We start from the raw sequence: 18,147 nt of genomic DNA, 5'->3' as shown, positions 1-18,147 counted from the left end.
AAATAATTAGCATATGTGATTATACTATAATGTTTAATAGAGCAATTATATTTGTATCTGATTGTAGTATTTAATAGGCATTGATTTATGTGTTTACGTGTGTGTCTGCATATATGATACCTACACACATACGCACACACACGAGACTCCCTCCCCATACAAGAGGAGCCCTTTCCCTTCCCACAATGTTGAGCTTTCAGGCAAATGTGGCTCAGCAGCTAACAGAGCCGGCCCCGTCCTCTGCACACCGCTACCTTCACAGCTTGCTCCGGCCTTCAGCATGCGGCAGGCGCGCTGCCCATGCTGGGATGCTTCGTGCTGCGGAGCTGCCAGCCCTGTCCCTGGTGACCCATCTGAAATCATCGCATTTTTCCATCCAGCGCAACACAACCGAGCTTCAGTGATGGGGAGCTTTCCTTCCCGAGCTCGCTGTGCACCGCAGATTGGGTTGTTTACCAGCTGGAGGATTAAATAGACCTCCATTGAAGGGGAAAAAAATGTTTTCAAGTATGTCTTGGAAGTGGTGTCTCGCTTGAAGGAGGCTTTTCAGGCTTGCTTGTTTGCTGGCTGGCACTTCACTCGTCCCTGGTGAGGATGCAGTGTCTTAAACACAGTAGTTTTTCTGGAAAAATACTGTACTAGGATGGAGGCAGTGTGTGGAAGCCGGGGAGAGGCAGATAAATCCTTTGACTGCCCCTGAAAGCAAACCCCTGCTCTTCTCGAGACCCTACGGCAGGTGACAGACCCTTCTTTGCCTGCCAAAGGACACCCAACCTTCCTCCCCAGCACCACCAGGATCTCCCCAAGGCCACCCCAGCACCAGGACAGGCACCCAGTTCCTCCCAACCACAGCACCCTTCCTCAGAGACCTTCCAAAACATGGGCATGAACCTGAAATTTAGTTTACTGGGGAGCAACTAGCAGCTGGGTTACATATAGCCTTTGTTACCAAGAGCCCTTTCTCATTTGCGCAGGGAAAGAAAGAAAAGGAGGAAGGAAAAAGAGTAAACAGGCTGAATAGCCAAAGAGCTAGCCTTTCGCTGCCCCTGAATTAAAAAAAAAAATCCCTTTATTGAAACCATTTCCTTTGGTTATATCATTTCTCTTGAGCCTGGAAGCAATTTTCAGTCTTAAGTGCTCCCTGCACTAAGTGCACTGGCAGGAGGCTGATGCTTGGCTGCCCACCGAGTGGTCCTCCGAGGACAGCGAGTCTCTTGGGGATCCTCGTGACACCCAGACACCACTCGCACCCCAGCACCTCCTGTGACAGGGGGCCCAAGCCTGGCCCGGGCAAGGTGCAGTGCAGGTCAACCCGTCCCGGCTGGGCAGCACAAGTAGGACACAGATGGCCTCTATTACGTGTTCCCATTCGTGTCCTCCGTCAACAGTTACAACCACAACAAGCCGAGCTCTGCCCAGAAATCCCCCGAATAAGGGACGCACCCATGCCAGGGCTTTGTTGGAGCCGTGTGGCAGAGGAGCAGCCGCGAGTTGGGCTCTGGGAATTGATGCTGGTGGAGGTGACTGGGCCACCTCGCAAGAAAGCACCTCTCTGAGGCAGGAGGGACATGCAGCAAGGTGGGGAAGAGAAAGGCTGGTGCTGGGGCAGGAGGAGTTATTTGCCAGGACTGCTCAAGCCAGTGCCAAACTGGCACTAATAAAAGTGCACAAAATAAAACGCTCAGCTCAAGTTATTAAAATATGTATGTATCTTTTAGTGCAGCTCCCTCAAACTGGGACTGGCAATCAGACGCTTGCTTTGTTTTCCATGCAAGCCCCCACAGCCACCGCTGCTGCTGCAGTTATCGCAGGTGCTCAGGGCTGACAGTGCCTGGGCTGCAGCAAGAGATAAAACAGCGAGGCCCAAGGTGGTGGAGAGGGTGCCCCAAATGCTGTCACGTCCCCACCACGAAGCTGGTGCACACATGCTCCCCAGCTCAGTTGGTGTGGGGTTATTTACCCTTCAAATCTAAAAAAGGAAGAGGAGGCTGGGAAAGGAGGGGAACAACAGCTTGGTTTTGTCCAGGGAGTGCTTCTCCCCACACCTGGTCTCCCAGCAATGAACAGCTTATGCCATTAAGGACCCTCAGCCACCGTCAACCCTGTGCAGAACCCCAGCCCCACAGCGGCACCTGGAGCAAAGAAAATGCCCCAGGCCAGCAGGCAGCCAGTGCAGCTCAAATCCAGATGTTGAAGAGCTGGTGGGTCCTCGAACAAGGCGACTGTCTCCTAGCAGGCAGAGCCATGGCAAGAAAAAACATCCTCAAATCCACAGCATTCCATTTTTTTAACCACTTTATTTGTGTGTGTTTCTATAAACGTTGTAACTACTGGACATTTCATAAACCGTAAAAACAAAACCAGCCCTCCTACACCCCCAAAATGCACTCAATCCAGCTCGTTGGTCAGACAACAGCAACGCTGCTGGCTTAGGTAGGTGGTATCCCTAGATAACCTCCTGCTGGGCACAAGCCAGCGAGACACTCACTGAGTCAGACCCTGAGCGTCTGAGCGACAGAGAGAAGACGAGTTTAAAGACCTGGATGCTCTCCTCCTCCAGGGAAAGGGGGCGAATACAGTATTTTCCTGGATGGCAAGTCAGAGCTGGACAGAGATGTTGTGATACCTGCAGGATCAGACCTGCAGGATCAGCGATCTCAGCAGGCTTTGCAGCCGCCTTGCAGGCTGTGTTGGTTCTAGGGTCTGAAGCCGACCGAAACGTTCGTTCAATACGATATAGCCCAAAAGCTCCTTAGTGCCACGTTGGCCGGGTGCGGGTGTGAGCAGCAGGCACTACCTAAACCCCACTTACTCACATGCGACGGCGCAAGTCTGTGGGTGCTGATTCCTCCGGGTGGGCGAGCCCAGCTCTAAGGCACGACAGGGAGGAGAGGCAGGGCGGCGGGGGCAGCAGGGGAGGCCCAACCCAGCCGGGTGACCCAGCGCTCATCGCCAAGCACCCCACTGTCACGGAGGAAAGCACCGTGTCGAACGAGTGATGTGGAGCAGCGCATGTCGTCTCAGTTCCCCAGGGTCATGTCTGCGCCGTGGACTAGCCAAGCCAGGCGGAAACAGGCGGCGAGGAATCCAGTGCCCAGGAGATCCCCCAGGGCAGTGAGGTAGGGGATAGAGAAATTATCTGGATCCAGCGCCTTCCTCCACATCAGGCGCACAATTAGGTCGGCCACGTAGAGCAGGATTCCCACCTGGAGAGGCAAGACAGGCCCTGCTGTGACGCAGCAAGAAGGTAACACACAACCTCCCTCAGCTCCCATTCAATTCAGCAGAAACAGGATTGCTGCGGATATGCAGGCAGCCCCAATGCGTAAGTTTGCAACCAGATATTTTTCTCCTCATCCTTTTTCTTTCCATTAGAAATTCAAATCTCATCTACTTTGTTTCTCCTAAAAGTCTCGGTGGGCAACTAGAGTTTGAGGCAGTTTTTACATCAAAGTTATCCCAAGCAGCACTGACACGTTAAAAAAAAAAAAACATTTATTTTTTTCATCTCAACAATTTTAAAATCTTTGTTGTGATTTCTTGTAATTCCTATTTTGCTCCTGCTTCTGATAAACAGATGGAGGAGAAAATATTTCTCTTAAAGATTAAAGACCGTCTAGTTAATTGAATTAAGAAGGGAGAGTTTGCACTCCGCATCTGCAGTCCCTCCATAGGGGACCACAGCACAACAGGAACCAAAGAGAGAGGCAGCATTTCTAATGGTGCAAAATGCAAGCTGGGTGCAGGGAGAGGGAGACGGAGGAAGCAAATTAAACGGCAGAATCACAGAAATTAAAGCTGGATAGAAACTTGAGAGTTTTATATAGTCCATCCCTCTGCCTCAATGCAGGGTGAAATATGTCCCCATCTTTCCTGACAGTGTTTAAATGTATGCTAAACCACCCCCAAAGATGGAGATGCCACACTGTAAGCAATCAGCCCCATGGCTTTTTTTTTTTTTTTGACTGTTCTTTTCTCCAACGTCTAACATAAATCTGTCTTTTTCCATTCGAAACCCAGGATTTCTTGTTTCATTCCTAGTGACCACAGAGAAGACGTTATTCTGTCCCTCCCCACAGAAACTCAGTAGTTTAAAGGCTATTACCAGATTTTTCTCAAGCCTCTCTTCTTTAGTCTAGCTAACCCCAGTCCATTCAATTGTTCCTCTAAGGTCATGTTTTCTAGGCCCCTAATCTCTCTCTTTGGGCTTCCTCCAGCTGAACCGAACTACCCCCTCTCATTCTTTCTGGTTTTCTTTGTAAATTGTAATGGAGGAGAAGAAAGAACCAGGCTGAGCACATTCTCCTCTGCTGGGCTCCATGGGAGTCTTTTGGGGTCAGTGGCGTTGCTGGGATTCTGCTCTTTACACTGTCATTTATTCAGTGTATTTTCATGCTTGGCTCTGGTTGAGGAGTTACCTCGATGCATAAAGAGAAGAATAAATATTTTCCTTTACAACTATGGCTGTGGTGCTGGGCTTTGGGTTGTGCAAAGGTCAAGAAAAACTGATTGTTTACACACGCAAGGAATTCACCCGTGGACACAAGGCTGCTTGTAAGGCAAAGTGAGAAGCCAGCTGCCTCGCCCTACAAACTAATGAATTACTGATTTAAAAGGGCAAGTGAAGTCAGAGCCTCTGTGAGTTTGTGACAGATGCATGCATTTCTGAGTGAGACGACAAAGTTTACAGGGCAGTGAAAACACTGAAAGGGAACAGGCAGAACAAATTGGTTGAACTGCCCGTTGCTGACCCCAAACCTTTACTTTCAGCGACGAGCTTCCCAGGCCTGGGTTTTCCCTTCGCTCTTGACTCATATGGCCCCATCCAGAGGGATCATGATATATGAAATTGGTTTCCAAAATGAGTGGGGAAACTTGCTGGCTGGGGCTCATAGTCTTTCACTTGCTCCTTACTAGGATGACCAGTAGGAATAATTGAGGCTTAGAAACTCAAGGAGCAAATATGGTAAAAAGAAAAAAAAAAAAAAAAAAAAGGTACCACCTACAGTGAGAGGTACCTATGCTACGTGTGTCTGCCTACTGCAGCCCTGTGGATGACAGTAATTTGTTCCTCATCTCATTCTAATCCCTCCCTCGTCCTTAGTGGCAGTTGTGCTTCTGTGGGAAACTGCACGGTGGCAATTAGGGTGAAATATTACTGGATGAGTAGAAAATAGAGCTTGCTTGGTAGGAAGGACGCCTGAAATGAACAGAAATGGGGGCCACTGCTGGGAGCTTTAGCATGACTCCTGTCTAGCTTGGAGACTGTTTTGGTTTTGTGGTATCCAAGAAGTTCCTTTTGGAAGAAAAGTTGGGGTTTACCTGCAGCAAAGCAGCGGTCAGATAAAACATCACAAAGGTGAAGGACAGAGATGTGTGGCCTCCTTGCAGCAGGTGGATGGTGTAGAGGAACACAAGGTGCCCTGGGATAACCAGGAGGAACAGGACTCGGGCTGACTTGGAATTCACCTCTGCAGAGGACAGACAAAAACAGTGATCACAGCGGCTGCAGACAGTGGGGAAAGAACAGAAGATGGTTGTGTATTTTAATGCTGGTACGTAGAGTTGGTTCTGTCCCCTCCCACCAAACACATTGCTAACGCCTTTTCTAGATCATGCAGCAATCTGGAGCATCTGCAGTATCAGCCCAGCAGCTTTGTCTGGCACTGAAAACTGTGCCAAAGACGTGCTCCATGCTGATCCTCTCACTCTACATCTTCTAAACACTCCTTCTCAGCAGCTCTCTGCCTCCCACTGCTTCTGCTCTGTCTTGCTGCAACCCACTTTCCCAGCTTTTAGTCTGCTCCAGCGGTAACTCGCATCCTAGCAGGGAAAATCGAGTGAGCCTGCAGTCTAAAAAGACAACAGACCCAAACTGAGTTTTAATGATGTTTAGGTTTATCCACTGCTGAAGGTGGAGGAGTTACTGATTTGCAGTAAGGTAACGCTCTATTCAGCCCCCTGTCCACAGGTGATGGCTCTAGGCTGGCCATGGTTAAAATCACCTTCTATCAGATAAAATCTCAGATTCCTTTTCAGTTACTTTCTTTAGCGTTCCCTGAAGACCAGTTTCTTTACATGTTAGTGAGCAAAGACACACAAGCTTTTTTTCAAACTGCCTACTGCAAAGATGTTGCTCGCCTGTCTGAGGATCTTCCCCACTAGGGAGAAAGGGAGTTCTGCCTTTGAAACCCACCTAGTCCTTCGCGCCAACCGGGCTTGATAAAGGAGCTATCTGTGATGACGGGCCTTGAGACATGGACACCTAGAGTTCAAGGTCTACCTGATGAGAAGAATGTGGTGCATGGGTTGGGCCAATTCTGCCTCATCTTGTATGGCAAAACTCCAGGCATGCTCCAGAAATGCAGGAATGTGGAAATACGGCTGGCCTGGATGGCGACCAGATTCCCTCCAACACCTATGAGGACAAAAGACAGTAAACCAGTACACCACCTTCGCTGCAGCAGGAAATACCAGCCTCAAACCTAGCCCAAGACAGGTCAATCTGCATTCACTTACAAGCTCTCTAGGAGCAGCGGTGAGAAAATCTGATCCCACATGTCATGGTGAAGCTGTGCTATTCACCTGGTAGGAACAACTCAAAAAATCAGGATGGCTCCAGTGATGGTCTCCTTCTCATTGCTTTTTTGGAAATGTTCTCCCTGGCTTCTCAGCATCAGCAGTAAATGCAACGTGCCTCTGAAGGTGATGTAATTGCACCTGGTTTGGTGCAGTCTGTGAGCAATACCTGGGGAAAGCAGTGCAGGCAATGGCAGCTGCTGCTCTTGGCCACTGCTTGGATTTACTCAGTCAGAGAACAAGACAACAAACATCATGGAGAGTGATTATATGTCTGTCTGAAGGCATCTGACACACTTGTTAAAGAAGGAATCATATGAGAATGAATCAGAGCCCAAATATGTTACGCAATTAAAAGGAAATTAATTCCTTCCAGACTGATTAATTCTAGCAAATATGAAAAAGCTGCTATATTTTCCAGCAGAAAATAGAGGGCTGATGATCTGTGGAGCAAACTTCCACCATCCTGAGTGTGTGCAGGGTAGAAATGACACAGAAAAGGTAACATTGAGCTGGATTGCACAGGCTTCTCATGTTTTCCCTGCCTTAAAGGAGGAAATAATCCATCATTAAACGTGAGATTTGCCGGAGTGGAACCAAAACGAAAACACCCTCACAGAGCAGCACATTCAACACGGAAGCTTTCTGAAACACATACTGCTACTCTTTGCAGGATTCTCGTGCACAGGCAACGTAGTTACCTGTGCAAAGTCACAGAGCTCTGCCAAACAGTCACCCACCCCCAGAGACTGATGTCTGGGTCAGCCATTGTTCACCTAAACGGCTGTTGACATATAGACTTTCCTAATCGGGAACTTTGGCTAACCATGCTGGAAAGAGTTTGTCACCAAGGCGGCTGTCTTTATGCAGATCCAGCAAGGTGACAGCTGGATGACACCCTCTGACATTTCAAGATGACACCATGCTTTGACAGTGGCATGAGGCCAAGCCTTCCCTAGGAACATGGGTTTCCCTTGGAATGGGCCTGGTCTGCAAGGAACATTAGAAGAGCAGAAAAACAACCCAGTAGATTCTCAGTGATCCCCAGCAGTTTATATTGATACATTCGTGTGTGTATAACAGAGTATTGTGAGGCTTCTTACAAATATAAATATACACACAAAAGATGTTTTTATGTATATATATAATCTATACACATAATCTTGTATACATATATATGTGTACATAATATATTAGTCTTTATCATCAATCTGTTTAGGGGATGATTGCACAGCTCAAATTAGTGAGTGAAGAGAGACAAAAAATGGATTTATTGTGACATCCTTAGTAGGTCTGTTGTTATGAAAGTGAAGGTGTCAGCATAGCTATCACAGATAATCATCAGATGTTGTTAACATTTCCAACAACTCTGTCAGTATGTTTCAGCCCTGCCTGTTATTTCGCACCAGAGATGCTTCAAAATACCAGTAAGTAGGGATGTAATGGGGACCAGTGGCTTCACTTCCACTGGTGGTGGGAGCAGGGACTTGAAAAGAGACTCCTGCATAGGGACAACAGTGGACAGCATAACCCTTGAGAAGACAGAGGAGGAATAAATAAAAGCATGCACATAACCTCCCTGGCCAACCTACCATTAATCACAGGTGTGAAAACAGCCATGCCTTCAAACTTTGGGTCAGTTACAGTTTTGTCCAAGATGAGTCCACCAATGCTGTAAAAAAAAAAAGGACAGGCAAAGAGGGTGAATCAATCTCTCTTCCCCAGGATAACTCCTATGCTGTGAAAACAGCACACTGATTGGTTATTGCTTCTTCCCCATTGCAAGTGCTGGACTGTTCCCCATAGCAGACGTTTACTCCTCTTACCTCGGTTTTCACTGATAGCCTTGCATTTTTTGTTAATGGCATAAGAAGATCAGCAAGGACCCCCTCTGAGCAAAACGAATACTAGTCAGGGAAGCTTTACCATCCTTGCCAAAAGTTCTGATAAACCTCTATACTGGTTTTAGCAGTTTTCAAAACTCTGTCTCAGCAGGGTCTGAATGATGGAGCTCAGAGGGGAACGAACTACCTGGCCCTACATTCACCAGAGTCGTTTACAGCTGGATAAAAATGAGGCTGAAGTCTGACTATTTGCGACGGTTATCATCTCCCTTTTTGGTTTCCTGGCTCGCACCCATGTGGTACGTGAATGTACGGAGTGAGACTTAAAACAATGACTTGCTTCTTCCAGTCATTTGTGAGCTCCCTATCTGCTTTCTCACAGCCTGTTGAGATACCCTTCTGCTTTCCCTTCCAGATTCCCCTTCTGTGGCTTTCTAAATAAGCACAGGGTCTCCTTGTAACACGCAAACATTTGTGGGCTAGAAGGGGTTGTTCCTTGGCTTACCTGCTGATGCTCATTGCAACAATGACCGGCTGCCATCCAGACTTCAGAACTTCAGCAAGGGAAGGACTTTGCTTGGCGATAGCAACCCAGAGTGGGATCATGACAATGAAGACAGCACAGATCAGAGGAGAAAGGTATTTCATATCTGGCAAGGAAAAGAAATCTTGAATTAAATGCCCCTGGCTTCCCGGGCTGCCAAAATTATATTGCATAAAGTCTGGAAGAAAGGCAGCAGGGATCTGGCTCAGACTGAGATACGTTAACAGAAAAATCATATGAACCAAGATATTCCCCACATGACCACCTCACTCCACCACAGAAATTCATAATTAACCTCTGAAACTCACTGCTACAGGATGCTATTTGAAAATCAGCAGGACTCAAAGCAAGTAACATTTGAAGATGTGCAAGCCTCCAACTTTGTCTCCAACTAAGCAAGACAAAAGTTACAAACTTTCCAGCTTCAGGGTACAAATAAAACAGCAGGGCAAGAGGGGGAACTCTCCTATGTGCAAGCTGCATCAGATTTAAGACAGACACCTCATGCCTTCATCTAAAACAAGACGTAATAGGTACTTTTTGTGATAAGCTAGCAGGCTCAGTGAGCAGCTGGCCTGCTCTACAGGGACAAATGCTCTCTTGCATGTATTAGCCAGTTAAGATCCAGGGTTTCTTTCATGCTAGCTAACGTGTTTCCACTAGGTGCTTTTTCCGTTCAGTAGGGGCATAACCTTGAAGTGACCTTTAGAAGCAAAGGTTTTAAAAAATAAGTGTATATGCAAAACTAAAAGAAAATAAACATGACTCAGAACCATGAGAAACACCTTCAAGCGATGGGGATGATGCCAACCCTACTGATATAAAAACACTTCTTCGACAAAGCTCTCCATCTGGTCTCTGTGCTGGGGCCATTGCCAGTGGTTTGTAACACAGGCTTTGCAGGTAATCTGGGAGACTGCAGGCTCGAAGTGCACATTTTTCAAAATGACACTGTCAGGGCCTCAGGCTACCTGGATGAGATAGCATTGATTTGATGATATCTTCACAGAATCAAGGGCTCTTACACAAACGGATGCACTCTTTACATGTGGCTTTAGTCAGCACTGAAATGCAACCACTTCTGGGGCGTAAATAGTCACTGTTTTGTCAGGGCACTTACCCACCTTTAGGACAGGCGGGTTGTATGACAGACTTAGCTGCTGTACTGGATTTCCTACCCCCACCCTCGTTGTTTTGGGTGATTAATTCCTTCTTAAACGATGCATACACACAGCACTGGTGTCTATCAAAGCTTACGAAGCCTACAGAAAGACTCCTGCTGGAATGAATGGACTTAGGTCTCTGCATACCAACTCTGCCACACCATGAACAGCCCCTAAGCAAGCTGCAACCCTTTGACAAAGTTCACATCTTCATTACGGACTGGGGAGGTCAAAGGTTGATTTTAAAAAAATCAAAAATCTTCATTGGCGAAAGAGTGTATTCTCTGTAAAGAGAAGGTACTGTACCAGAAGGCACATGGTACCCCAAACTTACAGACCCACTGGTATTTTTGAAGGATACATTTTGGTAGGATCCAGAAGTCACATCCATCTTCTATCCCTTACTACACACTGGGGAGAGAAATGGATTTATTTAACCGCCATCAATGGTGCCTTCCTTTTACCTGACTCACTTTCTGCTCTCAACAATCAGGTGTCTGTGCGGTGAGTATTATCCATATCAAGAGGCTGAAACTATGTAAACTACTCTGAAAGCATCACAGATGCTTCTCTAGTCACAGCCACAGAGGCTATCATGTTGTTCTGCCATGTGTTCCCTGGGAGATGTTATCAGAGGCACAGCAACTGAAAGGCAAATGAACTCTACAGAGGCAGGTGTGATGGCGTCATGGAAAAAGCCTAATAAAAAAATGCACCTCTGAAGCCCAAGGAGAACTGCATGGAAGCAATTCATGGGCCTCTCCCTGCAATGTGTGCTCCCTCACTTTCTGGCACATGGAATGAGTTATGCAAACTGGGAACAGCTGCTCCCACTGCTGCTCACAGTCTGAAGCAACAGTTTAGGTTTCAAATGGTATTGAGCTTGCTGGATCTCTTTATTTTCCTGTTCCTATTCTAGGTTACGCTAATGGTAAATAGATGAGCACTTTACAAGCAACAGTCAAACATATACCACCAAGTTGCAACATGTTTTGTGCTTTTCAATGTCAACAGGTGCCCAAGTCTTTGCCAACCAGCAGCACAGCTAACCTCATAGCCACAACGCCTACTCAGAGCCCCGTGAGCATTAAACAATGCAGCACTATCTCCCTAACTCCAAGAATACAGTATCATCTTGTTCATCCACTACTCTCCACATGAGAAGACATGAGAATACTTTACAAATGCCAAAACCCTGAAATAGCTTTGTGAGGAGGGGCCTGCTATGAACCATGCACAGAAAGTAGTTATGCTGCACTAATGACAGATGCAGGAACAGTGTCACACACATCAACCTTCTTATCCAAAGCTATGTGATACACGTTGGTCATTTCTTTGAGACATACTAGCTGCGTTTCTTAGGTTCTGCCTTCCAGTTTGCGGCTAAAAGACTGCCTGGAAAAAGCGTTTGTGGTCGTTTTCCCACCTCATGAACAGCCTCCACTCTGAAGCATCCCAGAAACGTGCAAGTGCCCTGCAATACTTTAACAAGGATTCATCTCTTGCTGAGCTGCAAATTCCTGCTAAACACCTTACCTATGTATTTGAAGAGGGTACTGCTGATTCCTGCCAGCAGGGAAAGGGTTATCAAGTCTCCAAGGCTTGCTGCTATGGGTGTGGCGATGTTGTCTGGATTGATCCCAACTTTCCTTGCTCCAATGATCACGCCAATCATCACCAGACCTAGAGAAGACACAGAGCAGGCATCAGAGGAAGCATTTTGCTGCGTTTCACCCTGGAGCTGCTATTTTGGTTCCCAGAGGGACGCAGGGTCTGGGGAAAGCACGCAGCAGATCACCCATAGCGGAATCACACCGCTGACATCCCCAGGAATTTGTCCTCTTGCTTTCACCAATCTGAAGGGCATGCCTCTGCCCTTATGAACTTCACCAAAGGCCCAAAGGCACGAGCCGATTCCAGGGATCAAAGGAGATACCAGCAGACAGCCCAAATGTAGAAGCTCCCCTCCTGAGCAGCCTAATCTTTGCTGCCTTGAAGCAGAACCAGGCACGAAGCACACTCATAGATAAGCACACAGCAGGCATGCAACAGCCTCCTGGTGCCATCTCCTACTCTGGATTCTGCAGCACAAAGATATTTTCCATATTAGACCATAATTTCTGAGAGTTTCAACCACCAAGGAGCAGCAAGCTTACTCACAGTAAGCAAAAGCCTGAATTAGCTTTTCAGCCCAGCCATCACACAGACCCCTTGCAGCCCAGAGTCTTTGGGCTGCTTTAATTTGCACATGGTGAGGGATGGTGCAGGGAGCAGCTCCAGAGCCATGGGGTTTTTATGCAAGTGGCTCACACCACCCGTCTACCTCCATGCACCTGGGAAATTCAGCTGGACCTGGAAAATTCAGCTGCTTTTCAACACTGTCAGAAAGGAGAGAAGTTTGTCTTGCCCAAGTAGGTTAATTAGCACAGATCCCAAGCCCTGATGAACACGTGAGAATCCTCAGCCACCAGATCTCTCACAGGTCTGTGGAAGGGCCCCTGGCATAAACTCCGTCTGGCCAACCTTCACTGCTGTGTGACTGCCAAGGGCAGCCTTGGGACAAGACACATGACATCTCTTCAAAATCCTCCTGTACCTGACAGGATGCGCCAAAGGAAGCCTGGGAAAGGATTTGCTCCTGCTCACAACCTCTGTGTCTGTTTGCACAGGCCCACAAAAGCTGAGCATGCACAGGAGCATAAGCTCTCCCCTAAAAAATGCCACTTTCCTCAATACAACATGCCTTATACAAAAGCACATCCTCACATTGTAGCATTCTCCACCAAAGCCCTCCCAGACACCCACACTCCCCTCCCCACAGAACAGCTCCCGCTGCCTCCCTCCCTGGCCATAAAAATACCATTTTCCCATCGTGCACACCCACACAGGCCGGCTGTGGCCATGCCCAGGGAAGAAACTACTGCTAGCTGAAAGCCTGCAATGGCGCAGCAGCAAAGCCTCTCTGTATCACACTGAGCAGAGAGATTGAAGGGAAGAGTTTAATGAAAGCTGGGCTCCTGTTTTTTTTCTTTTAACAACTGCCTCATGTAATGTTCTTCATCAAAGGCATCTACGATCACCCTTTGACTCCAGCTTCAGGATATGCACTTGCTCCGACTCGTTCCTTTCACTTAGAAAACTTGTTATATCCAACTCTGCCAGCTCCCTCTATTCAGGGTATCATGCTGCCCTCACATGGCAGACCTACAAAATGTTCCTCCTCAGTTGTCACAGAGCAGCTCCTGCCTGTCCACCCCATGGTGTTTGCCTTGCAAACAGGAAGAGCCAGGGCTCAGAGCGGGTAAGGCACAGGGACAGCCCCAATCCTCTGGTGTCCATCTTGAGCACGGCCTGGAGTTGTCTGCTAGCAAACAGACTCTCAATACCCTGCTTTGTGCAAGGCATCAGCTAATCCTCCCCTACGAAAGGGACAGTGTGGATGGCTAATACGTCACCCAAGCTGAATGGAGAAAGTGTGTGCGTCTGCATATACATCCACCCATGTTATGTGGCATTTTTTGTGGAAGTCAGGTAACATGGGACATTTTGATTGCTGCTGTTGATGCCAAGTGCCCAGCAAACAGCAGATCCTGGGAGAAGAGAAGCAAGGACGAGGAGCAGGAGTGAAGCAGTGGACACGGGACTAATGCTCCCTCCACTCCTCATCCCCATGCCAAACGAAAAGGATTTCAGCTGGGCCTCCCTGGCAGAGGGGAGAGGTTTTTCTGCACCTGAGTACCGCGCATTTAATCTGAGGAGGAACTAAAACAACTCACCAAGAGCAAGCGCAGCTATGAAGGCCGTGGTCACGCTGCTGGCACACAGCACAGCAGCCTGGCTCAGCTCCACAGAGCCCTTGGAGATGGCTCCCAGGATCACAGCAGCAACGGCAGCCAGAAGTCCCACCACGGTGGCCTGGACCTAGGGTCCAAAAGACAGCTGGTGAGCAATCAGCCACATCTGCTCCCAGGCAGTCCTGGCTCCATGTGACTGCAGCATTTCTGCACAGCTAGGAGGGCAAAAAGCAAACCCTTGCAGAGATGCTGATTGCTTGTGTATTTAAGCAGCATCCCTGTAAGGCTCTGCTACATTAAAAAAAAAAAATCCTGACAAAGTTTGGAGAAAAACTCTGGAGGCCTGCAAAGGGCAGATAACACTTTAGCAAAGGACACTGAGTCCATCAGTGAAGGAATAGCCCCGGTCAACACAAAAATGGGCTTCCCATCAACACAGCACTCCTACCAAGCTGAAAGCTGTGGAAGGAGATAAGGGAAAGCACACAGACACATGTTGCAAGCCCTTCAGCCTTGCCATGTGCAACCTTCTCGGCTAGTTGCTGGATTTTAACAAGCAGAAAGAGTTTGTTTCTCCCATCTCTCCCCTCCTGCCCCAGGCTGATTCCCAAACTCTGCCTGTAAACGACAGGCTTTAGCTGGGGGCTGTTGTGAAACAGGGACTGTGCTGCCGCTCCCCCTGCAAAAGGAGTTTCTTTCATTACTTCTGTTTGTCCACAAAGGCAACGTATGTCTAGATCTGTTTTGCTGATGAACTACAAGCTCCAGAGCTACACAGAGCTTTACTGGACGTCAAGGCTTTGCTTGGCTCTGTTGAGAATATCTGCCCCGAATCAATAGCTCTGGATCCAGAACTGCTGGGAACAGATGCCGTCAGACTACAGAATAGCAAGAGAAAAGGACTTTTTGCCCCTCCCAGCTGGAGTGACTCACCTGGATAAGGGCTAAATTGCACGTGGCCATTTTCCATTGCTTCTGAGCATCATCCATCTGTCCAGTGTTAGCCTAGGAATCAAAAGAGACACCCTGAAAACCTGTCCCCGTGGCAAAGGTGGCTGCTGAAGGCAATTTCATCTGGCCCCTGTGGGAAAGGGGCCACTAAAAGCCAGAGAAACAAGGACAAGTCAGCATCTCCCAGCCTTCCCTGCACTCCCCTCTTGAGACATCTCTAATGTGCTCCCAACCAGCACCCCAGGGGCATCAGAAGCTCACAAGGAAGTGCAGAGGCATTGTAGGGCACCCACCTTAAGACCAAGTGAGCACATCCACCAAATCTCATGCAGACCATACGCTGGACAAATTAAACTGTTTTTCCTCTTTCTGGCCCCCTAAATTGCTCTGTTAAGCTCTAATTTCTCCCAAACAGCTGAAAGCAAACAGAACTGCTTATGGAGATAGGAAACCTTGCTGAGATATCACATCCAGAGAAACAAAAGCTAATGCAGGTCCCAAGAAGCCTCAGGCTACTCCCCCCAAGATGGAATTGCTGGGAAGCCCTGGTTCTCTCAAGGGTCAGTAGCCGCAGAAAAGCAATCCAGTCCCAAAGCTGATAGCTCTGGATCCCTGGCTCTGTCTCCTTCATGTGTCACCAGGCCCTAGATAGGAGCAACTGGCCTCACAGGGATTAATTCACATTCAAAGAGCAGACAGAAATTCTCTGTTCCATTTATAAAATGAGGGCAAATGCATTATTTTAACACTCACACACCGCTAATTTCTACTTAGCAGAAACTGGCTTGTCTCATACACAGAGTAGTTACATAAAAGCAGAATCTCTTGATGCCTCCTGCTAACTCCTTCCCTCCCACTACCACCGCCTTGTTAACACTCACAGCAGTAGAGAGCCTGGATGCCAGCGTCATCTCAAGATTACCCTTCAGGCCAACCAAGGCAGGAACCAGGATAAAAACTTCTGTAATTGTCTGAAACACAGCCCAGTGCTAAAGGGAGAAAACAAAAGAAAAAAACTCAGTTTGTGATGCCGACCACTGCAATGCTGTTGCTTCAGAGCAGAGCAGGTTCCCAACTCGGCCCCTGCTCTACAGGTATTTTCTAGGCACATGTGGGCAGATTCTGCCCGAGGCTGGTTGCACTTCGGGAGTGAAGTAGGCAATTTTTAGCTTGCAGGATACTTTCTGATCTCATGTACAACAAAGCACTATCCTAACAGTGTAGAAACCTTCCTAAAGGCAGCAGCAGGTTTTGGAAAGTCACAACTTAAAATGTACCTTTTAGCATTAGCCAACACCACCAGAAATTATTAAGGTTCACAAGCCAAATGAAATGCAGCACGCCCTCCATCCTCTATACTGACACTAGACACAGGAACTCCTGTTGCTATCCTGACTCATGAGAACAAACACAAAGGTCTGGAAATGATCTAACAACAAAAAGTCACGCCTGTCTTTCTTTACCAAATCTCACACTAAGCATCTAAGACTGGTGGTGGGACTGAAAGACTTTTTTGTATCTCTTCTCCGCAGGCAGTTCCTAAATCTTCCTGTTACCAAGCACACTCCCAGCACAGCTGGAAAAAGGATTTTGAATTAAGATATCCCATAAGCCTGAACTGCTGGGCCAGAATCTTCATCATCATTGCTCCTCTGAAGCTGAACTATACAAAGTTCTTGAATCAGCTGCAACGCTGGAGATGATCTGAAACCTTAAACTCTGTTGATTAACACACATCTTCTCTAGTGTATCTACCACGCGGTGCCTTTCAATATAATTCATTTACCCCCTGTGCGTACAAGGATGTTGCAAAGTCACGCTGTAGCCAGAGAGGCTCACATCAGAATGAAACTGCAGAGCAGAGCAGCTCACTGTGAAGTAAAATCAGCCAACCTAACATCTAAGAGCAGAATACAAGAAAAAATAGCAGCTGCAGTGACTGAAGATCCATCTAATTTATTCTTACCTCTATCACTGGTCAAATTCAGATGTATAAAATAAGCACCCATAAACACGACAAGCATACAGGATAATTCTCCAGCCTACAATTATCTGCCACAGGGTCCTGAGCTGGAGGGGCTTCTGTGCACTTAGCGCTGCTGGAAGGATTTCTCTTTCATGTACTCGTGCAATCTACCCCCTCCAGCCCATGTGCCATCCTGGGGCAAAAATTTCCACAGCTTAGCTACACATCACGTGAACTTTCATTAATTCTGAACTTGTCACTGGTGAGTTTCATATGGTGGTCCTGAATTCTTGTGCTAGAGGACAAATATGAACAGACCTCTGCCTACCTTCTCCACATCCCTTGGGATTTTGTAAACCTGAATATCCGGGAGGTGAGACAGACTCAATAGATGTCAACACATTCACCATTCAGCCTGTTGGGAAACATACACAGGGTGTAACGGCTCGGTGTTTTGCTCTGGCTGTGCCCTGAGAAGCTGTGGGAAGCCGGTGGTGTGGCTGTCTGCTGGGAAGACTTAACAGCTTCCTTCTGAGTCAATATGAATGATAGAGGGGGAGAGCCAGCCCCGAGCACGTGGTGCAAGACACCCCTCAGGGGTGCAGATAATAGGCAAAACGTTATTATCAATATGAGGAGGCTTATTTCCTGGCACCGCTGATCTGGAACCTGGCACATTTCAAAATGTTAAAAGTTACCTACTGTGAGTAAGTAACAGACAACACAAGAAGAGTCACCTTATTTGGTACACTGCAATTTTGTTTGGATTTGTTAACATGGAACTTAAATACCTGAGAAAAGGGGCGGACATCTCTTAAAGACTCAAATTGCCCTCTCTCCTATCTCTTTAATTAAGAATAAAAAAAGATCCAAACCCATCTTTGACACCTTCAAAAGAAAGAGGAGAAAAAATAGCTCTTAGCCGCAATGTAAAAAAGCCCAACCATTTAAAATACACAAATGTGCAGGCATTCGTATGTAAGACCTTGCACATTTTGCACATAAAAAGACATAACTATGAAGAAAGAGACAAACTCAACTGTTTATATTTTACACGTAGGTCACCTTTGGCAGATAGGACTTTGTTGTATCAATGTATGCTCCAATCCTTGCGTTAATGGTGGATTTTACAGGTCTCAAGCCATCATAAAGGAAGGTTTAGCATGTGAGGTATGATTTTTTTGGGACACTGGCTTATATATAATTCCACTGAAAAGCTTTGAACAACTAATAAAAAAATCACACAACTGTACTAATAAAAACAAAGCTGATTTAATTGCTTCCATTTGAGTCTCATTAGTGACTC

At 47.2% G+C, this 18,147-nt stretch overlaps 1 protein-coding gene across 11 annotated transcripts in view; it reads right to left on the bottom strand.

Annotated features, from left to right (window-relative positions):
• Positions 1 to 2,281: 2,281 nt before the first annotated feature.
• Positions 2,282 to 18,147, bottom strand: part of SLC41A3 (solute carrier family 41 member 3) — a 33,301-nt gene continuing 17,435 nt past the window's right edge. For 10 of the 11 annotated variants that reach the window (XM_035547049.2, XM_035547044.2, XM_035547056.2 and 7 more), the window contains 9 exons: positions 15,757 to 15,864; positions 14,858 to 14,929; positions 13,907 to 14,051; positions 11,667 to 11,813; positions 8,929 to 9,073; positions 8,172 to 8,251; positions 6,284 to 6,418; positions 5,323 to 5,471; positions 2,282 to 3,206 (listed from right to left, as the gene is read on the bottom strand). In XM_035547049.2, the coding sequence (XP_035402942.1) occupies positions 3,021 to 3,206; positions 5,323 to 5,471; positions 6,284 to 6,418; positions 8,172 to 8,251; positions 8,929 to 9,073; positions 11,667 to 11,813; positions 13,907 to 14,051; positions 14,858 to 14,929; positions 15,757 to 15,864 (1,167 nt within the window). In that variant the 3' untranslated portion in view covers positions 2,282 to 3,020. Of the gene's footprint in view, positions 3,207 to 5,322; positions 5,472 to 6,283; positions 6,419 to 8,171; positions 8,252 to 8,928; positions 9,074 to 11,666; positions 11,814 to 13,906; positions 14,052 to 14,857; positions 14,930 to 15,756; positions 15,865 to 17,169; positions 17,193 to 18,147 lie in introns of those variants that run through there. The other variant, XM_050712830.1, reaches the window with a different exon arrangement.

The sequence above is a fragment of the Cygnus atratus genome, chromosome 10, assembly GCF_013377495.2.
Source record: "Cygnus atratus isolate AKBS03 ecotype Queensland, Australia chromosome 10, CAtr_DNAZoo_HiC_assembly, whole genome shotgun sequence".
In the NCBI taxonomy this organism is placed as follows: domain Eukaryota; kingdom Metazoa; phylum Chordata; class Aves; order Anseriformes; family Anatidae; genus Cygnus; species Cygnus atratus.
The sequence above is the reverse complement of the archived record's forward strand: the minus strand, read 5'-3'. Positions and strand labels throughout refer to the sequence as shown.